The following is a 22,905-nucleotide window of genomic DNA, read 5'->3' as shown; positions in this document are numbered from 1 at the left end:
ATGGGGGCCATGATGCTTCCTGCTGGCAATGACCTCTGGGAGCTCTCACCTTCCTCTGTGGCTCCGTGGCTCTTCCATCATGTAGGCAGATACTTCCTCTGGAAATGTTTGCCCTAGACCCTCATCGGTCAGGCCCACACCAGGTGCCCACGCTTAAGCAAACCACTGGCAAGGGGGTGAAAGGAGCTGTCGCCCATCAGCCTACCTGCGTCCTCGGGGCTGGGCTGAGCCTGGCAGCGCCTAGCTGCCTGACATTCGTCCTCCCATTTCACCTTCTACTGCTTCTTAATTAAAAGAGGAAAAAGGGAAGGGTATGCAACTCTGTTCCTCCCTCCATGCTTTCGGAGGCGTTCGGAAGCATTCTGAGAAGTTTTTCTGCCCCCTGACAGGCTTCTGGGGGAGGCAGGGAGGTGAGGCGCAGGGACGTGCCCTGCTTTTGTATTTTGCTCAAGAATCTCGTCTTTCTGTCCCCTGGTTGTCATCTGCTGAAATGCGTCACCTTAGGCTATGCCCTCATTTGATTGCTGTGGGTGGAAAAACTGGCTATTTTTAAAACTGTTTTTCTCATTGTGTATTTATTGGGAGAGAGAACTTCTGCGAGGAAGTTTGTATCAACCATTTAACGCAGAAGTCAAATGATATTTATATAAAATTTAATTACAGGCAACATTAAGCCACACCATATGGGGCTGAATTGCTAAGAGTTCTCACTGTGCAGAGGACCAGGGAAGTGACTCCTCTGGGCGTCAGGGCAGTGGTCCCTCCTGAGCCCTGGAAGGCCCACGTGCTGGCGGTGCTGGTGGTGCTGGTGGTGCTGGCGACCGGCCAGGCCCCAGCTCTTCACTGGGTGGTGGGTGGGTGTGCTTTGTAATTGTTTACCAAAACCTTTTATGCGTCTTATGTATCTTTTCCTACGTGCGTTATAATTCACAATTGAAAAAAGGTTAAAAATTCAATAGTGTTTTATGTAGTTTTTCCTATGGGTGTTATAATTCACAATTGAAAAAAGTTAAAAAAATCAATAACCACCACAGAGTATAGGAGATTGTTCCTTAAAAGAAACACAGATTATGCTACTCACATCCAGCAGCAGCATCTTCCAGAGACTGCGGTGCTCTCCCAAGCAGTCAGAACCAGCTCCAAGTCCTCACTGAGACCCCCGGGATTTACAAGCTCTGGCGTCCCCGCGCCTTGCCAGCTTCTCCCACTCATCATACCCTGCTCTCTAGCCCCACCCACACTCACCTTAAATTCCTCGACTTTGTCAAACTCACGCCCACCTCAGGAAGGTTTGTACTTGCTGTTTCCTCTGCTCAGAACGTGGCTCTCTGAGCTCCTCCTCGCAGAGCTGGCGCTCCCTCCCATGTCCTACTGGCTCCCAGGTCGTTGTCTCCCGGCGCCTCAGGCCTTATCTCTGGTCTTCAGCACCCAGCCCACCCTCCCCCGAACCCCTGTCGCCCACCACCGCACTCTCTCCCATCGCTGTGATTTTGCTTCTTTCCTAGACATGTCACTACATGAAGTTATGACGTGTAAGCTACATTTCACATCCTGGCCGCCACTGGAAATTATCCTCTTAATGTGTTTGCTTGTCCATGGCCGCCTTCTACTAGAATGGCAGAGGGACCACCTCTGCGTTGTGTTTAATCTCCAGCGCCTAGTACTAACTGGCACGTAGTAGGTGCTTACATGGTGAATATGTGTTGAATATGGGATGTTTCTTTGTAATGGTCTCCACCTGTGAACATAAGTGATCTTTTCTTAGGGCATCTTTCTCACGGGCACTGAAGTGTCTCCTTAATGGGGTTAAAATAGGGGTCAGACAAGGGCAACAGGAGCAGGGCAAGCGACATCGGTGAGGGAGGTGTTCCGGTCACAGAAAGGCTCGCGGTGGGGACTCGGGGTTACTGGTCAGCGTGAGACCCACGTGAGGCAGCAGTGTCCACCCTGCTCCAGCCCCTTGGGGCCACGTGAAATTAAAGGGAGGGGTAAGAAGGCAGAGTTTTATTTGGGTTTCAGGGATAAAGTCAGATGTTTTCCAACGACCGTTTTGATTCATCAGTGAAGCCTTGATCTGTACGTGTAGGCCGACCTGGATCTATTCGGTGAGTACCGAACGTGACTCTGCTCTGCATATTACCAGGCAGGACAAAACCCACCGCCTGCTGGGGCTGTCAGGCCGCGTAGGATGATCAGGCTTACTTCTCAGGACCAGGAGTTTCCGTAAATCTGGAAAGAGCTCAGAGCTCTCCGCTGATGAGTGGAGTGAATCCGTGCTGCTCGTGGGCACGGGCCCTGGGGTTGCTCTCTGGCCGACAGGGGGCCAGCGGGCTCGTCTTTGGGGGTGAATCGTGTCTGACAGCAGACCCACAGCCCAACAGTGTCCAAGGACATTTGATTCTAGTGATAACTCAGCAATATGAGCACTGGCAATAAAATGTGGATATGGGAGGAGGGGATTTATATAAAAAGGGTGAGGGTGACAGGGATGGGGACTCTGTGGGTAGGGACCAGAATAAAAATAGGGCAAGGGGAGAAAATGAGAAAGAGGAGAATGACTCGGTGGTGGAGGTTTGGAGGGGAGAGGGAGAGAGAATCCCAAATTAAAAAACGGAGGTAGAAAGGGAACCATGGGAAAGGAAGATAAAGGGCCAGAGAAGCAGGACAGGAGGGTTATCACGGTGGCAGGAAAGCATCTGGCCCCCAATCCGGAGTGTCAGAGAAATCTTGCCGTGACGCGTGTGGCTGGGGACACAGGAGGTCACAGCAGAGCCTGTCGTGGCAACAGACTTTTCGCAGGTCCTGGTGCTGACTCGGAGGGAGGCTGCCTCCCTTACTTTGGTTCAGCTCTGGATGACAAGTGGTTTGAGTTGGGTGCCCTGAGTTCCCGTGTTCCAGATGCAGCTCAGGCACACAGCAGGACTTCTCCCGAGGAGGGTCCCAGCTTGAGTGGCAGGGGATTTTGTCACACTGCCCTGGAAACTGTGCCTCCCGCCGGGGAGCCCTGGCTCCTCACCGGGCTCTGCGCCCCACAGTCCCTGGAGCACAGCCCAAGGTCATCGAATTCAATCAGAAAGGCCCATTATTAGCATCTTTCTCCTTGGAGCCTGCCCTCCTAATAGGACTTTTCAATGCCTCGTTTGACAGGCCCCAGATGGCATCTCACTGCAATCTTCAACCTCCCCAGGGCAGGGCGACAGCCGCTCCGATTTCAGCACACACCGGTAATCCCACCACCGGTCAGAGGAGGTTCAGACACAGTGCCAGAAATCACAGGGGAAACTGAAGACGCCACATAAAAGACTCGTGTAAATAAAAAGCAAGTTTAAAAAGACGACAACAACTAGCTGGGGAAAATATGTTTTTCAATTTATTGTGGACTTCTGAATTGCCAAAGTAATAAATGCTCTTTGTAAAAAAAAAAAATACCAGCGATCTGGAGGATATCTACGGAAAAGTGACCGTGACTTCCCCTCCCCACCACGACCTACTCCCGCCTCTGTTAGCAGCTCTGTTCTGCGCACGGAAAAGGCTCCGTCTATGCCCGTGTAAACATGTGTACCCCGAGCATCTCCTCCAGCCCCTCTCTCCCCTCCCATCTGTCAGGGTGACCTCTCATCAGCCTGTGGAGGGGAAGAGATTTTCCTTAATGAAGGTTTTTCTAGAGAAATACACGGTCAGCAGAGTATCTTCACGTCTCTGTTCCTCCTTGGACCACGTTCACGTGGCCACTGAGGCCCCTCAAAGCCCTTAGGTAACCCGCAACAACAGGATGCTGTTTGCTCTGCCCACAGGAGCCACGAAAGGCCTAGCGGGCTACCACCTGCGCTCTCTCCACGCCCCGTGGCCATGGCCCCCACAGTACTGCTGCAGGCTTCAGTCAGGCGGCGACTTTCACGGGAAGACAGAACACTGTGCACAGACTATGGCCTTCCACGCGGCTCAGGGAGAACGAGCGCCAAGGAGTCGGAACTCCGGCCATGGGCAAGATTTGGACCCCCAGCTTCCCAGTTTAGCTCTCCTGAAAACACCTTCTTCTAACTGCCACCATGGCTTTTTTTTTTTTTTTAAAGGAAAACACAAACTGTCATCATAAAGATCGTCTTATAACTGAGTTATTCCCAGGAGGCCCCAGCAGGGCAGTGAGCGACAGCTGTGCGCCCACAACGTGCCGGGCGGCAGGCCCGGTGCAGGGAGGGGAGGGGAGCCCTCCAAACTGAGCCCCTCCAGGCCTCCCCAGCAGTGTGGCCCAGCCACCTGTTCCTGTCATGGACGTACGCTATGCATTCAGGCCAACACGCACACACACAGGCTCACGCAGATTCAAAGTCAATCACTAGTTCTCAGAGGCCGTATTGCAGGAACCACTCGGGAGTTTAAGACTGTAGGGTTGTAGTCCGGCCTCAAAATGTGTGTGGCGTACATTTCACTTTGGAATTAGTATTTCACATTATTTTGCATAACAGAGTTAGTTGTGTCCTTTCATTCTCAAACTCTCTCAGACTGGGCTCCTCAGACCTATGTGGGAAAAGAAAGGGATGGCTATAGCTCTAGCTCACCAATTTAAAATTATTCTGGCTTATATAACACAGTTAATGGAAAAGAATTTTCCATTTGACAGTAGTGAAAACCAATGTTGTTCTTCCAGTAACGTTACACCCGCTGGCACATGGTGTTCTGTTTTACTAACGGGAGTAATAGTGTACACATTCTAAAACCTGTCAGGAAATATATTTGCAGAAAAAATGTGAAAGGGTTAATATCCTTGATAAAAAGAGCTCTTAGAAAATGCATAATAAAAACATTTGTCACAGCTAAATGGGCAAAAGACCAATACCATTTACAAAGGAAAACAAATAGTAAAATAAAAACGTTTAACTCTGTAAATACATAAATCGAAATAAAGTAGCAGCGAGACGTTGTTGTCCATAACGTCCACCAGAAAAGCATCCCATGCTAGTTCCCGTGACCGTGTGGCTGGTGCGAGGGGCCCTCTCCTCCAGCCTTCATAGAATTACAGGTTAGCAGAGCTGATCGGAAAAACAATTGGCAATATGTATCCAGACACCGTCTCCTAGTACTTCTAGTTTATTCATCTCCTCTAAATAAATAACAATAGCCATTGCCAAATAACTTGTGCACAAAATATTTATTTCAATATCAATGAGAATGTCTAAATTTAGAAACAATCTAAGTGTCAAACACTGGGGACGATGCAGATGTATCACAGGATCTGTGTGCCAGGGACACCATGTAAGCCTTAAAAATGTGTACGGAGCCCCTTTTTCCTAACACAGAAAAGCCATGTGATATGCTTAGCGAGCATTCCAGATAAAATATCATCTGAACATCAACATAAAGGTGTATTGATTGGTAATTAAGTAAACAGTGGCTAATTCTAGCTATCTGGGGGTTGACGATTTAATCGATTCTCCATCCATTGTTCGTTCGTTTGTTTTTCATCCATTGTTATTTTTTCCAAAATTTCCCACAATGGTATGCATCCCTCTTATCAGGAATAAAATCCTTTGTATTTAAAAACCACGAACAGAGTTGACAGGCTCGGCCTAGACAAAATACCAACGGCACAGGGAGAAGGAGGGAAGCGGAGTCTGACCCCCAGGCCTCCTGACTGCCCGGCCAGGTTCTCAACACACAGGCTTGCGGTCTGAACCCTTAGCGGCCTTAGACTGTACCACACCACCCAAACCTGCAGGCCTTCTGAAAAACCCGGGGTGACGGCCTGTGAGTCCAAGTACCCCCGTGGAAAAAAGAATATCCATCCATCTTAAAGTTTACTTATAAGACAATATTACTACCCCCAAAGTTATAGTGAATTAGGCACCTGCATTTAGAAAAATATCACCCTACTATAAAAAAATCTGGTGCTTACCTATGTAATGTCAGTGAACACTGATGGATATATTAAGAAGTATGTAGCTAAAAAGTAATTCACGCCCTGAGGAAGTTTTAAAATTATAAATTAAATTCAAAACTGTGTAAAAAAGTAAAACATATCCCTTAAGACAGGGCTGTACAGTGATTCGGATTTAGGTAAATTGATTCCCACGGGAAGCTTTCACACGGAGGGATAAGCCCCATTTGACGAAACCTACCAGTCTTGCAATAAATCCCCTGGTTAGGCAGTTAATCTAGGAATGCTCAGTGGGCAGACTTCAGGATGCGTTCAGCGTTTCTGAAAACAAGAAGTTCAGTATGAACTGAGGAAGCAAAAACATCCCTATGTCCTTCCATTTAAAGGGCAAAGAGCCAAATAGGAAGTTCAGGGAAGTTCTACTTCAATTTTGTTCTAGTTGTTTCTTAGGCTAAATGGGTTGGTTCTCCAAGATGTTTCCCAATGCTGGTTAGCAGTTCGGAATGTAAAGTGTCTGCATAGCTGACGTTGGCTGAGAGAGTGGACCTTTCCTGCCGTCTCCACACCCACGCGGGAGAGGTAACTGTGGGAGGAGATGCACGCCTCGGTTAGCTCGATTGCGGTGATCCATCCACAGTGTACATGTACATCATGTGGCGCGCTTTAAATATCTACAATTTTTTGTCGATCATACCACAATAACACTGAAAAAAGAGAAAGAAGATAATTGAGGGGAAATGCCAGAAACCAAGGTGGCACAAGCGGGGAGCCCCCAAACCCACTTATAATAACTCAGAACATTGGCTAAATGCTGACCGCAAATACATAGGCAATACTCCAATAACAGCAAGAAGGCTGAGAGAGCTGAAGAGAGATTTTTGCTGTTGCTCTTCTAAAGAGCGTTTGGAGGCCAAGTCCCACTCGTTTAAAAGACACTGGTAACCACCTTGATTGTCCATGGAAAGCTCAGAGGGCCCACGCCTTCAGAAGAAGACTGCGTTTCAGGATGAAGGGGTTCACTCTGAGACTGTGGGCAGCAAGGGAACAGTCTCCCCGCAGAGGGATAAACAGTCAGTCCTCCATGACTTCAAGCGGCCATGGAGGAACCACCTGGTAGGAAAACCGAAACGTTCTTTAGAGGAAGAGAGCAGAGCCCAGGATCTTTACATTGTACTGTCCACAGCGCCCACTAGTCAAGCAAAACTAGTAGATGCGCCGAAACATCAAGAAAGAGAAAACTCAACCAGCGGAAATGAGTCAGATGTTGGAATTAGTAGACAAGCTGTTTAAAATATCTGTAATAAATATGTTTAGAGTCGGTAGAAAAGTGGGTAATTTCAGGAGAGATTCAGAAACCCCATAAAAGAGGACCGTGGAAATCCTGGAAGTGAGTAGTACAACATGTAAAATGAGACACTTTGGACGGTATTAACAGTTGACTGAATACAACAGAAGACAGGACTATAGCAGCCAGGTAAGCTGGAGCTCACAGAGAAGACAAAACGGAAATGAAGAGAACACAGGCCCTAAGTGACTTGTCGGAAGAAACAAGTAATAAAATACGTGTAATGGGAGATTCAGGAGGACTGAAGAGAGGGTATGGGGCAGGCAAAGCACGAAGAAATATTAGCTAAAAAATTGCCAAATTTGCTCGAACAGGGTAACCACACATCAAAGAATCTTCGCAAACCCCAAGTGGAAAAACAAACCAACAAACAACAAGCTACACCTAAGCATGCTATAACCAAGCTGCGGAAAACTGGAGATTAAAAACAGAACAAGCTTAATGGTAGCCAGGAGGATAAAACACATGTTAACTGTAGGTGAACAACAATAAGAAAATTGATCAAGACGTTGAAAACTGGAGGGTAATTGAATGACATCTTTAAAGTGCCAAAGGGAAAAGAAACTGCCAACTAAGAATTCTGCATTGAGGAAATCATCCTGAATATCAAAAATGAAAACAACAGATTTAACATAATCCCTATCGAAATTTCAACAACAGTTTTTGCAGAAATGGAAAAGCTGATTTTCAAGTTCACATGGAACTTGCAAGGGTCCCTGAATAGCCACAATAGTCTTAAAAATAATTGAGTCAGATGCTTTGCACTTTCCAATTTCAAAACTTACTACAAAGCTGCAGAGTAGTACCAGCCTAAGAAGAGACTGATAGGCCAATGGAATACAGTTGAGAGTCCAGAAAAACATCAATATGTCTATAGCCAACTGATTATTCACAAGGGTGTGAAGTCCATTCAGTAGAGAAACAATCGCCTCTTCAAGCACTGGTGCTGAGACAACCGAATCACCATACGCACGAGGGTGAGGTCACCCCTGCCTTACACCAGCAGGTCAGTGAATATGAGCCAAACTATCCAACTCCTAGGAGAAAACACAGAAGTAAGTCTTCATGAACTTAGATTTGACAGTGGATTCTTAGCTATAACAGCACAAGACACAAATGACCAAAGAGAAACATCAAAATAAAGAACTTTTAGCAAGAGAGATGAACAAGAAAGTGAAAGACAACTACAGAAGGAGGGAAGCATTTTCCAATCTTGTATGTAATGGAGGTTTCATATCCAGGATATATTCTTAAAACTCCCTGCAAGTCAACAAAAAAAGACAAACAATCCGATGATAAAATGAGCAAAACCCTTTGAAAGGTATATACAAAGAGGATGCACAAGTGGCCCAGTAGGCACAGGAAAAGGAGCTCAAAGTCGTTAGTCACCGGGGAGATGCTAGTCCAAACCGCAGTGGGTAGCGCGCGCGTTACACCTACCTGAACGGCTGCAATTGTTCTCAGAAACAAAAGGAAAATAACCAGTGTTGATGTGAATGTGGATCCACCCGAATCCGTGTACATGGCCGGTGGGAATGGAAAATAGCCTGGCCTCTCCTCAGAGAGCTAAACATACACCGACCCCAAAATTCTTAGCACTGTACCTCCAAGAATTGAAAACAGTGACTCGAATACATATTTGTGTACCCATGTTAGTTGCATCATTATTCATATTAGCCAAGAAGTGAGAACAACCCAAGTGTTTATCAATAGATGAATGGATAAGCGAAGTGTGATTATAAACATACAACGGAATATTATTCAGCCACAGAAAGAAATGAAACTCTGGTATATGCTATAAAAACCTGAAAACCTTATGTTACATGAAATGAGGTAGACAAAAAGGACAGATATTGTATGGTGCCACTTATATGAAATATTTATAATAGACAAATCGCAGCGACAGGAAGTAGATGAGAAGTTCCCTGGGGCTGGGAGAAGGGTGCATGGGAAGTGGTTCCATAATCGTTAACAGCAGAGTTTGGGGCTGATGAAAACCTTTCAGACAGGGGTGGTGGCTGGACGCTATGAATGTGATTAACGCCACTGAACTGTGTGCTTAAGATGATTAGAATGGCAAATTTCGTGACATATCTTCTACCCTAATAAGAATTTTTAAAAATATATTAAAAACAAAGTGTTTAAAAATAATAAAAAATAAAAGCAAATACACTTCTTAGATCATCAAGAACAGAGTAAATCTGTTGTCAGCAGCTCTGTTTTACAAGAAATGTCAAAGGAAGCTTTTCAACCTGAAAGGAAATGATATAAACTGGAAATCTTGATTGAAAGGAAGGAAGGAAGTGAAATATGTGGGTTAATGCAAGGGCCTGTCTTCTTAATTTCTTTAAGAGGTAACTGACTAAACCAAGAATAATGAATATGTATGTGGGTTTAAAGCACATGCAGAAGTAAAATGGACGATGCAAGAGACAGGAAGAGACACAAGTGAAATTGTGCTTCTTACATGATGTCTACGGGTGTGATGTTAATGCCAGACAGACTATAACCAGTTACAGATGCATGTTATACATCTAGAGGAAGCACCAAATGTAACAATACAAGGAGATAAAGACCTGGAGGAGATAGAATGAAATTCAAAACAATACTCAATAGAAGAGAAGACAAAGAAAAAAAATCCCTAAAACAAAGGAATTAGAAAACAAAGAGCAAGCTGCTAGATTTAAAGCCAGATCTATCAATAATTATATCAACTTAAATGAACTAGTATAGTTAAAAAGCAGAGACCAAGGACTAGGTTTTTTAAAAAAGCAAGATCCAACGATTCACAGTTTAAAAGGGATGCAGTTTATAAAGACACAGACAGATCTTAAAAAAAAGGCTGGAAAATACTCAGTAAAAACAGCAAGAATAGTATAGTTACCAGTCTGCTACTACTGGCAAAGAAAGGAGTCTTCAAGACAAAGAATGTCATCAGAGATGAAGTTACTTCGTAACAATAGAAGGGTCAATCTAATTGAGAGCTGATGACCCTGAATGTGTAGTTTCCTAATAACAGATTAAAAATGCATGGAGCAAAACTCACAGAACAAAACAGAGAAGCATCGGTAGATTTGCTGGATCCGACTGGCCTCATGAATCGGGAGACTCAACATTGTCACGATGTCAGCCCTCTGGGTGTGTAGATTCAAGGCAATCCCTTTTAAAAATCTATACAGGCCTTTTTGTTTTGTGTGATACTGAGAATCTAAATTTAAAATTGATGCGAGAATGCAAAGGAGCTGAGATATAATCTTTAAAATGAACAATAACATTCTGGTTCTTACACTAATTAACTCCAAACTAATTAAATTATTTAAAAGCTGCAGTAATCAAGTCATGGGGATTGACAAAAATATAGATTAATAGATTGATGGAACTGAATAGAGACTAAAACATACACATTTTAAAGAGTCAGTTAATTTCTGACAAGACATCAAGATAATTTAATGGAGAAAGGGAAGTCAATGTTGCTGTATCAACAGGATATTTGTATGGAGAAAGAAATAGTCTCAACTGCTATGTCATGGGATACATAATTATTAATTTGAAATGGACGATGGGACTAAACGAAACATGTAAAGCTTCTAGAAAGAATAGAAAAACTACTTTATAACTTTCAAGTATATGGAGATTTCTTAAAACTCTAAAAGTCCTAACCATAGTGTAAAATATATATATATATAGTATAATTTATGAATATTAAGAACTTCTGCTCTCAATGAAACACTGATAATTAAACAAAAATGTCACAGACTAGGAGAAAATATATGAGAATGTATACTGACAAAGAAAAGGTGGACATATATAAAAAGATGCTCAACCTCACTAATCATCAGGGAAACGCAAATCAAAACCACAGTGAGACCTCACCTCACACTTGTCAGAATGTCTGTCATCAATAAATCAACAAACAGCAAGTGCTGGCGAGGATGCGTAGCCGAGGGAACCCTCGTGCGCCGTTAGTGGGATTGCAGACCGATGCGTTCCCTAGCGAGAACAGCATGGAGGTTCCTCAAAATATTAAACCTAGAGCCACCAATTCCTCTTCTGGGTATCTATCAGAAAAAAACAAAACCACTGCTTTGAAAAGCTGTCTGCATCCCCGTGTTCATTGCAGCGTTATTTACAATCGCCAAGACATGGCAAACGGCCTGGGTGTCCATTGACAGAGGACCGGGTAGAGAAACTGTGGTACATGCGTACTCGGCCACACAGGAGAATGGAATCCATTTGTGGCAACAGGAACGGACCCAGAGGGTATTGTACAGAGTGAAACAAGTCAGACAGAGAAGGACAAATACCATGTCTCACTTATATGTGAAATCTAAAAAAAAAAAGAAATGAAGAAACAAAACAAAAACAGACCCACACATACAGACAGCAAACGGGTGGTCGGCAGAGGGGAGGGGCATGGGGATGGTGAGAAAGGTGAAGGGGAAAAGAGGTACAGATTTCCGGTTATAAAATAAATCAGGGGGATGTCATGCACAGCACAGAGAATACAGTCAATAATACCGTGATAACTTTGCACGGTGACAGGCGGTTACTGGACTCACGCTGGCACCCTAAGGTATGTAAGTGTTGAGTCACTGTGATGCACACCTGAAGCTAACACGCTGTTGCCTATCGGCAACACTTGAATAAAAAATAAATTTTAAGAAACGCTTGGCCCTTTTTCCGTTCTGACGTCACGACTCTGCGGCATCTGGACCAGGATTGCTCCATCCTTGAAAATCCCTCTTTAGCTTCTGTGAGAACGCGTCTCCCACTTTTTTCTTACCTTTCTAGCCAGGGAACCCTGATCAGCTCAGATTCAAGTCGAATTGTCAGTTTAACTGTTTTTAGTGCACTCAGATGGAGAAGCCAGGAAAAGAGCCAAAGCCGTGCGTTTCGAGGGCTAGAAACGTCACAGTCATTGAAGAGTCGCCCTTGACTTGCGCGCAGCTGGAGTGAGTAGAGTGTAATGGACCTGGTCATCCTTGGCCTGCTCCGTCCCGTTCTGGATCAGGGGCCTGCATCGTGGTACCTCTTTCTCTGGGCCGTGTTGGCTCTCTGCATAGCCAGCTCTTGTTCATTAGGCCGTGGATCCCAGACTCCCACTCTAGGCCGTTGCTTATATCCCCCTCAACCAGCCCACCACCACCTACCTCAGGCCATCATTACCTCCTTCCTATTTGTGCAAGAAGCCTTACCCAACGGCTCTCCCTCCTCCTATAACACCCATCTCCTCTCGCAGTGCTGAGTGAGCAACGTTCCAAAGCTCATCCCAGTTCAGCTAACTCTGTGTTTCGTTTTGCCTGCGGAATAACATCCGTGCTCCTTAGGGTGACATTCAAGACCCTCTGTGACCTGGTCCCGATATCTCTGTCCTTTTGAATACTGATTCCAGCTCAGCTGATCAGGCAGTCTCAAACAACAGTATGTCATCGTCATCGAGCGCTCACTGTGCCGAGCGCGAGCCATCCTTCACATGGAGGTCGCAGGCTTGGGCCCGAAGTAATCCTTGTCCTGACCCGACTCTCCCTGCCCCTCTGTCACCCCACTCCAACCGTTAGCTCCATTGCTTCCCTTCCTTCTACCCTAGACCCACCAGTTGGGGCATCCTGACTTCTTGACTTCTCTAGTTGCTTCTGCCATCTTTTTTTTTTTTTTTTAAGTTCTGTCTTGTCATCACCATGACATTTGTCCAGCTTTCCTGTTTGTTAACTAACCCTCTGGCTTGTCCCCTGGATGCCCTCCTTAGAATTTCCACTACAGGAAGGCCTGCTGGCACCAGCCCCAGCGACTTGGGCCGTACTCTGTTCTTTGGCTTCAACACCAAAAGGGTGGGCAGCCGGGCATTCGGAACCTGATTCACCCGATTCATTATAAAACCATAACAGAGATTTCCCAGAATCTCAGGTGAGAAAGGAACCCTAAGGTCTCTCGCAGTGGAACCTCTATCTGAGGTGAAAGCCTGGTGTTCTTTCCATTGTTCCGCCATTCTTTATAATAGTCTTTCCAAGAGCTGATGGTGTATTGCCTGTCCCCAGGTCTTCACTTTCTAATCGCAACATCGCAGTTCCTTCAGGCGCTGTCTCCAGCCCTGATTGCTTTCCTCTAATTTAGCTCCAATTAGTTACTGCCCCTTTAATTAGCTACTGCCCCTTTTACAATGGACAGAAGTGTAAGACAATGTTCCGATTATATCCTGACCATTTTGGACTGGGATAGGGTTTTCTATTATTTATGTTCACTTTTGCCTAGCCTTCTCCATGACGCAGATTGGGATCTTTTAAAGAACTTTTTCTGGAACCAGCATATCAGCTACTTCCTGCTTCAGCCTCAGCCTCATCTCAGATCCAAATCAGGGGGTGGGATCGGCGAGGGCCCAAGCTCCCATTGGGTTCTCTGCAGCAACGCACAGATCTGCAACCTGCTGCCAGGGGGTCCCCCAGATCTGCTGCGGGTGTTTGCGGCTCGTGCCCCTTCTTTCCTGCCAACCGCAGCGCCCACACCCCTCCCGTCCACTTTCTGTGCAAGACAGTAGTAGAGGGGGAGTCTTCAGTCCTTGTAGTTGACTTCTCAGAATCACGCCAGACTCCTTTACCCACACAACTGATCGAGACGCACCCCTGTGCCCGTCTGTCACAGGCGAGGTTCCCCCGCCTGTGCTCTGGCTCACCCAAGGCACATTCTGCCGCCATTTAACCAGCTAGTCCGGCTGTTCCACGTCTGCCCCAAAGAGTAAAGAAACCTCGTAGGATTTCGTCACGTCTTACCGCGCTCCTCTGAATTAGAGCCTTCATGAAGAAGCAAAAGCCAGTTCAGTCTGACATAACTTTCTCTCCTCTTCTTTCAAATTCTTGTTTTCACTGCTCCATTTGTGTTTTAAAAGCATTAGAGTCTTAACTTGGTCCACGCCAAGCTCCCCGTCCGATGCCGTCGGGCAGTTTCCTCCATTCACCGGGGTTAGTCAGGCAGGAGTGTTTGTTCATTTATTTTTCGTTGCTTGTAATTGGAATGTGATTTTCCTGTCCCGTCCCTGGGACACGCCCTGTCTTTAGTGCTCCCGCCTCCCCCCTTGCCTTTGCTGATCGGATCCTCTTTTTGGTGCTGGTATGGAACTGTGACTATATTTGCCTTGGCTCCTCAGCTACAATCAGAGTTCTGTGAAGGTAAGAACCCTGTGTTACTCTCTCTAGTGTCTGTTGCAGAACAAAGCACCCAGCAGAAGTTTGGTAAAGACATGCTTTCTGAATAGATGAATGAGAACATTCATTTTTCTTCTCAGTTCCCTTCCTCACGACTACTGCGGCCACAAATATCCTACATTTAAGATTCCCAGAGTGAAGTTAGTTGTCTTTTAAATAATGGATGTCACTAGATTCCTTTCCAAAAGGCTACAGTGCTCATGTCTCCCAGCCATGTGCGGGGGTGCTGCTCTTCCCCCTTCTCATCTGGAAATAGGTATGCTACATCTCGTTTTAATCCCTGGTGGGTTTATGTATCTAAAATGACACTTCATTATTACACATTGGTCTTGTCTTTACTATGGAGTTTGCATGTATTCTCATATTTTTTTTATCTTTTTGATGTTCACTTCTGTGAACTTGTTCTTTACGTGAATTTTTCTACACTTTGCCCATTTTCCTGTTCAGTTGCTTGTGTTTTCTTATCGGTTTATAAACTCTTTGTGTGTTACTGATATTTATTCTCTGCTTAACCTTAACCCTGCAAAACCCATTGCCGAATATCTTGTTTATCTGTTGACTTCGTGTGTTGTATACTTTGCAGTTCTTGTCTCTCCATAGGATTTATAGTTTTCTTTATAAACGATTTCTGCAAATTTATCCCTAATTATTTTGTAGTGCTTGTCAATATTAGGGAAAATTTGTTTTCATTTCTATTTCTAGGCCCTTATCACTAAAATAAAGTAGCTGATGTTTGTCCACTGATCTCGTATCCAACTGTCTTATCATCATCGCCTGCTATTGTGGTTGCCACGCAAACTCCCTGGCCGCCGTGGGGTTTCATTCACACCATCAGCAAAGGCGGATAATGTGATTTCATCTTTTTCGAACCAGCTATTTCATCTTCTTGTTTTGCGTTCTCCGGAACTTCTAAGACAATGTTAACTAACCATGGTGGTAGTATGTATGCCTGCCTAGTCCATAAATTTATTTCAAATGTTCTAGGGTTTTTATTTATTTTACAGAGATATTTCTGTTTCCTTTTCCTAACTCTTTCCCCTTTTAACTAGGAATGCTACAGTTTTCCTTTTTCAGTAATAGTATATTTCTTTCCCCTATTCCATTTTCAGAGATAGGCTAGTTTATCATATACATAAAAGATTTTGACTTTTCCCCAGGGATCCCTGCACTAGCACAGTCTCCTCCACGGTCTGCCCTTCCTCGTGACCCCGGTGGACTGTTGGGATGACGAGGCAGGGGCCCCGGGCGAGGGCAGGCAGGGAGCAACACTGAAGAGTGTCGTAGCGGGAGAAGATGTACTGAAGTGGAGGGGGAGAGAGGGCGCCCTTGCGAGGAGTCGGGGCTTTTTATCTGTAGGAAACACGATCCAACAAAGTTTGGGGAGGAGACATTTATAAGTGATCGGCTGACCGTGGGCATGGTGGTACGCCCCAGTTACCCCGGAGCAGTAATCAGGAGACCACTGTTGGGGTCATTCCAGTGTGGAGGACGAGGGCCAGCCGGGGCAGGGTGGGAAGGGGAGATGCAGGAGTGAGGGAGAGTAGGCGGGTTCTGGTGGTGGCCAGATCCCAGGGCTGAGAGGTAAGATGACTAAAGGGGGTTGTGACTTTCCCCCATTGTGAATCCTAAGAATTCTCTGAACCATAGATAGTAGGTTTTTACTGTGACTGTAATAAATTATTACAAACCACATGGCTTCACACAGCAGAAATGTCCGGAGGAAGCTGAGTCTTACGGGGCTCACGCGAAGGCGTCTGCAGGGGCATGTGCTTGTGGGGCACAGGGGAGGACCCGTTTCCCAGCTGTTTCCAGCTTCTAGAGGCACCCTCACCCCTTGGCTTGTGGCCCCTTCCTCCACCTTCCAGGGGTGTCACTCGACCTCTGTGTCTACTGTCTCATCTCCTTTTCTGGCTCTGTCCCTCCTGTCCCCCTCTTATGAGGACCCTTGTGGTTAGACTGACCCACTTCGGCCATCCATCACAGGGATTCCTTTAAGCTGAATCTCCCCAACTCAAGACCCTTCATCACGCCCTTTACCATGTGAGGGGACACTCACAGCCTCCAGGAATTAAGACGAGGACACCTGCGGGGGAGGGGGTCATTATTCAGCCTGCCACACAAAAACCTGTGCCGAGCTCCTCTCTGCGACACGGCCGGTTTCAGCCACACGCACCCTGGCTAGACTCCTGCGCTCTCTGTAGCTTACTGCCTTTTCTGCTTGCTCGGCGCACTGCCACCCTTTTGGGGTCAGGCTGGGTCTATTTGGGCAGCTTTAATTCCTTCCTTTACTCTCGCTAGGACAGACGACCACGAAGCACTCATTTTGCTTAAAAAAAATTTTTTTTTGCTTTCCCACCATTCTTCTTGCTGCACTTTTACCTCTTTATTTCCAAGTTTCCCAATTCAAAAAGTCTAAATACACATTAAGATCAACCCCGTGCTGTGCTTGGGGTCCGGAGCAATTTCCTCAAGAATTTGCTCATGATGGCAGATGGCCCGTTTAAACATAGTAACCCACATGTTCCTTTTAAATTCAGCCGCAACGGGGAGGCACCCAGTGAACCAGGCTGGGGGTCTAACATGGGCAATCTGGGACCCTTATGTTCTTCAGACAGACACACAGCAAAAACTTCCCCGGCCCGGATTATCAGCTCTTCCTCCTTCCCATAACAAACTAAAGACCAAAGATAAATTTCTTTAATAAGATTACTTCCATCTGTCCTTCAAAGACGTCTGAGCCTGTGGAAGTCTACTTCACGTGCATGAATTAAGGCCGACATAGCGTGGAGAATGGCAGTGTGGGGTGTGGAAACACACAGCGTGGTCAGCTGCGGGTCCATCTGTCCCTGGCCTTGGGAAAATGACTGAGTCATTCTCGCTGAGCTTTCCCATTGGTCCGACGACAGCACTCAACTGGGTTGTGATGGGAGTTAGTGAAATGATCTGCGCAGAGCACTTCATCCAGGACAGAGAGAAAGTCCTCAGTCTGTATTAACTCTCAGTGCTTTTTATCATGTCCCGTTAAAAATGCACCAGATGCATCAAAGAGATTTGCTCCCCCACTTTGGTCCGTCTGGAAAACAGAGACGCAGCGAAGCCCTGGGACCACCGTGACAGAAAGCTTCCCAGGACCTTCCTCTGCCTGCACTTCTGACTAATGTTGCTCCCACCCTCTTCTGTTGACGAGAAAGGAACAGGCTGGCTTGTGCCGTCCTTCGTCTAAGACCCTGAGGACATCGTCTTTCTTCCAGAGGGAACAGGAAAGAGGGAGAGTTCTGGTCCTCCTCCAGAATTTCTGTTACTCTCAGCCACGTTCCTCCTTCCTCTTCCTGGTACAGCTGTGAAGCTACGTGTCAAGGGTTCCTGAAGACTCCTACTCAGTTCAGAGAGTCTGGTAAAGCAGGACGCCCTTAGTCATCCGTGCCCAGCCTGGAGGAGCCGGGGCTCCCTCTGCATGGCTGCATGAAGGGCCCAAACTGTGGTGAGCAAGGTGAACCTGCAAGACACAGACAGTAGAATAATTTAACAAGGTCGAAGACATAGACCAAATCCCAGAGCTGCCTGGCTGAAAATTTCTGAGCAAATCAAATGAATGAGTCAATCCAGTTGCTGAAATACAATAATTTAAAAGTAATGACCTGCTTAAGTATTTGGTTCCCACAGAGGAAAACTGTGCAAGATTGGACAAGAGTGAGCAGATGATTCTGGAGGCATCGAGTCAACACTTACATGAGTTACCAGTGCTCGGCCGGACAGCTGGTGACACCGAGGCTGGGCCTGGAGGCCTGGACCTCGTGGCTCACTGCGGTGTGGCATCTTAGTGCATAGCGATGGGCAGACCTTCCCGACTCCAAGCCTGGGGGCGGGGGTGTGGAGTGACAGAGTGCAGCCCGTCTCCTTCTCTCCCCGAAGGCCGCATTTGGAAATTCCACATGTGGCTCAGTGCTGAAAGGTCGTTCAAGCACTTTCCCCTCAGAGCAAACGTTCAAACACTCAGAAAGCCAAAGCTGCCGCCTCACCCCGCGTCTGGGTCTCGAAGCCCCGAATATTTATTTATAGCCCTTTGAGAATTCCAAGTGCCGCGTTCAGGTAGGGTGCTATTTTTACTTGGTTGCTGTTTGAAGATAGACTTGCCACGGTGAACACACTAGAAAATAACTTTTCTGGCTTCAATTGTATTACATTCAAATTTGGGGACTAGAGAAGGGCGCAAGTAAGGACATAAGAACGCCCATCACACCACCATCAATGTCAGCACTTTGCTCTTTCCTCTCCATGTACACACACGCTTGTAGGCACATACATTCAGATTTTTATGATGCTTTCAAACCTTACAAAGTTTATTCTGGTTTTCTTCACCTATTATTTTATTATTTCGTTAGTGGAACATAAGCACTTCCTCATGCCAGAAAATACTTTTTGAAAATGTCATTTTGCTAAACTATATTTTTTTGCAAATGTTATTTTCATCGCTAAATAATATCCTGTTTCACCCATGCATAGCCTGAGAAAAGCGATTCTCCCCCTTCACACTAATGCAGCGGCCCTCGGACTCAATAACACAATTCTAATGACCACCAAAGGCAGGAAGCTGGGAAGACGACCATGGGAATAGTCAGAGAATTGAGGCCTAGACAGAAAATACCAGGCACTCAGAAAGCATCAATGTCCTTAAGAACCGCCCTGGCCCCATTAGTCCTGTTCAGTGACTCGGGCTCCCACTCACAGCCCAGCCCCCACAGTGGCATTCAGGGCCTCCCGCACTTTGTCACAGAGAACTTTTCCATCCTGAGTTCTCGCTGTGCTCTTTCCACAGTCCTGTGTTCCTGCCAAATGGGCTGATTTACTCTCCTGGACACAGAACTCGAGGGCCTTTGTTCCCTCCGCAGCATGCTCACCCTGTCCCTTTCACTCCGAATGTCCCCGCCCTTCCTCCCAGCGACTTGTTTGCATCTGACCCAGAGGTTCAGGACACGCCTCCAACAGCTCCTCCTCTGTGGAGCTTCTCTGCCCCCAAACTTACCTGTATGATTCTTCTGAAGTGCTCCTCCCAGAATATTTGACCCCAAGCAGCAAATGGCAAGGACATTTGTATGTAGTACCTTGCCATTTTGGTCTCTTTCTTGGCTCCTCTGTCAGCCCTGGAGCAACTTCTCCGCTCGGGTGTCCCAGGCTCATCCAGCCTCCTCTGCCCTCTCCTACTACTGCTTACGCACCAGATCTCTACGCCCCTGCTGTGTTCGGGGAACGTGGGGTGTGGGAAAGTGCTTTACTTCTCTCCACGCTCTGCCTTCTAAAGCCATCGTCATCCCATGGATCCAAATAATCGCAGCCTGAAATGGAAAACAGAGGGCGATTCTTTCTTTTCCGCCTGGGTTCTCTCTGTCTCCACAAACAACAGATGCGCGAGCAGGGAGGGCCTGGGACAGGCTCGGCGAGGAGGTGGTGGCTGACTTCGGTAGGAGCAGGTTCAGGAGCTAGGCAGGAGTTTCCTGCACAGTGATGGGGAAGTAGTGAAGTCTGTGGTTATCTCTTCTAGAATCCTGCTCTGGAAAGAAACGGGAAATAGGGCTGGAACTAGTAGGGAGCGCAGGATTGAGAAACAGTTGTGCTCTATTTTTTCCCTGAGATGGAAGAGATTAGATACTTGTAAGAGCTAGTAGAGATCAGAGGTCGAAAAGAGGAAACAGTGTTTGAATGGCACACCAAGTTTCCAGGAAAGCTGAGGAGATGGTTGCAGAGCAGAGAAATCCTCCCCAAAATTCAAGTCTCAGTCAATGCCTTCTGGGAGCGAAAACCGGTCGTTCTGGTAAAACTAGAGCAGTGTTTCCCAGCAGAGACCTCGGAATCGCCAGGGCCGTTTGTTAACATTTTGGATTCTCAGGTCCTCGTCCAGTCCGTCTGGGGTGGGGCCCAGCCTTGTTAAAACAAGTGCCCCTTGAGAGTCTCCTGACGAGCAGCGTTCGGGAATACTTCCAGGCCACTCTGAGTGGCCAGAGGGCCGCCGGTGTGTGACATTCGGAGTTAGCTGGGAGATGACCAGGCTGCTTAAGGAAGAGGAACTCAAACCAAGAAGGAGAAGCAGGGCCTTGTGAGGTTGTCACAAGGGGACATGAACTTGTTTGTGCAGTGACCTGCGTGGGCGCAGAGCGGTTTTCATGGTGATGCACAGATGTCCTCAGATCTCGGCAAGACAATGACAGACACTCCTTGAGTCTGCTGCTTCCTCCGGTGAGCTTCATGGGAGGGCTTCTGAATTTCTAAGTACCGCACAGGGCCCTGAGCCCGAGTAACAATGTTCCTGTTCATCGCACGTGCAACCTCCTCTGTTCCATGCCACTTGGGTGTTCGGCATGAGAGCACTCACTGTCCGCGTGATGGAATGAATTTTAATTGCATGCGAGCTGGATTAAAGAAAGTCAGGAATGACATCCTTAATCACAACTGTGATTGGCAATACCCTTCACATGGACCGAACCCTTCCTTTGAGCACATTAGTTGAAGTTCTCCCCAATACAGTCTCATTTAGGAGCCACTGACTATGTTCTCTTTGCCTCTCGAACTCAGTGTGATCTTGCTCTTTTCTATTGAGCTTATTGGGGTGACATTGATTAACAATATTATATAGGCTTCAGGGGTACAGTTCTATCATACATCATCTGCATATTGTATTGTGTGTTCACCACCTCAAGTCAAGTCTCCCTCCATCACCGTTCATCCGCACTTTACCCTCCTCAACCACCCCCACCCCCTTTCTCTCTAGTAATCACCAAGCTGTTGACCCAGAGTTGTCCTTGTTGTTGCTGCTTAATCCCTTCACCTGTGTCACCCAGCCCCCACCCCTCCCCTGTGCCCTCTGACAGCTGTCAGTCTGTTCTAACTGTCCGTGAGTCTGTTTCTGTTTTGTTTGTTCGTTTATTTGCTATTCTTTTTTTCCCAAGACTGAAAGTTGCTTTTTCAATCATTCGATCAACTCTTTTTATTTATGTTTTTGCTTCACAATGCCTTCAAGAGTCCCCGCAATGAGCATAGAACCAAAAACAATGACATTCTGTTTGTAAAGAGCACTGTCCTTCACTACAGGCCCAGACATCTGATTCAATTCAACTCAGGAACTCTTCTCAAGCAAGCTTCCGGATCAGTCTCTTTTGAGAGAAGCCATTTCTTCAACAGTAACAAAATCCAAAAAGCTGCCACATGCGTCACTTTTAAGAAGTGAAATGTTCACTGTCGCAACAGCTAAAATAAAAGGCATTTCAAAAGACATCAGCCGTGTCCCTGTCCTCTCTGCAGTGGGGCTTGGCTGTTAAGAAATCCTTGCAGAAACTACTTCCTGGTATTCTAATTAACTTAAATGTTTAATTTGTTTCTCAAGCTCTGTTCAAGATGATGAGCAAGGGACAAAAGCGAAGACTCCTAGCCCTCCTAGAGACCCAAAGAGAGAGTCTCTAAAATAAGTGAAAGAAAATGACCTAAGGCATATGCACATTTTCAAAGAATCCCTGTGCTTGAGAACAGGCAGGGACTTTGCAGTTTACTGGTAGAAGCTGCATTTTAGGTACAAGAAAACAGAAGCTTTCCTGCTCGAGGTGATTGAGCCCAACTGTTACCTTCGCCGGTGCTTTAATGGGCACTTCAACCGGAACGAATATTCTCCCAAAATCTGTCATTAGCAGAGCAGAAGAGTCATTTGTGGGGATTCAATAAGGAAAGCAGATGAAGGAGGAGGAGGAGGGGGAGAAGCAGAAGAAGACTTATTTTCTGTGTTAGACCATTATGAATCTGCATTCATTCATCAAGAAGTTTTGGGGGGCAGGTACAGCTTTTCTTTATTTGTGAACAACCTTGAGTTTGACACTTTTCCAGCATCACTTACCCAGAGCAGGAAAGATCGTGGCAGTGGTGATGACAGGGGGACTGTCATGAATGTTTGCAACCCGTTTATGAGTGGTGGTGTGACTGCCAGTCTCAGAGGGGGAGACAGCGAACTCGCCAGTCTCATCAACACAACAAACGGGCCAGCGGCTGAGAACGGACGCTGCCATTACGTCCGCAGCAAGGTTTGAACCCATTTCTAAGAAAATGATACTAGAAGTTCTATTCTGAGAGACATGGAAGTTCACTCATATCCTGAAAGTGCTTCTTATGAAACTCCCCAAGTCAACTATATGTTTCCTTCCCACTAGAATAGTAGGCGACTGAATGAGTTTTCAGATTTATAGACAATACGAAGTGTTGTAGGTGCCCTCACTGTAACACCAGACGGCCAGAAAACACGGACAGTCTCATCCAGCCCCAGCCATACCCATGCCTGAGACCAGCAGAGTAGATAACAAACCCCCTTCTTCCCAAAGATCAGGCTACTGTGGCTGGAGGGTGGCTTGCTCGTCCTCCTTTGCCCATCTTCCACCGCATTCTGCTCCTCCCCCCTAAATGTTCTTGGAAGGAAGATCAGGAAGAGAGGGGGGACCTCTCTGTCTCTAGGGAGG

General features: G+C 46.4%; 1 protein-coding gene across 2 annotated transcripts in view; it reads left to right on the top strand.

The window, feature by feature from the left end:
• EXTL2 (exostosin like glycosyltransferase 2) overlaps window positions 1–22,905 on the top strand; it is a 60,789-nt gene that overhangs the window by 35,446 nt on the left and 2,438 nt on the right. The window contains exon 5 of one of the 2 annotated variants that reach the window (XM_045203811.2): window positions 3,148–3,543. The exons of the other annotated variant lie outside the window; for it this stretch is intronic. Within the exon in view, the coding sequence (XP_045059746.2) occupies window positions 3,148–3,228 (81 nt within the window). The 3' untranslated portion in view covers window positions 3,229–3,543. Of the gene's footprint in view, window positions 1–3,147; window positions 3,544–22,905 lie in introns of those variants that run through there. 2 annotated transcript variants of the gene reach the window in all.

Source organism: Desmodus rotundus, chromosome 12, assembly GCF_022682495.2.
Source record: "Desmodus rotundus isolate HL8 chromosome 12, HLdesRot8A.1, whole genome shotgun sequence".
Taxonomy (NCBI): domain Eukaryota; kingdom Metazoa; phylum Chordata; class Mammalia; order Chiroptera; family Phyllostomidae; genus Desmodus; species Desmodus rotundus.
This window is presented reverse-complemented; position numbering and strand designations above follow the sequence as displayed.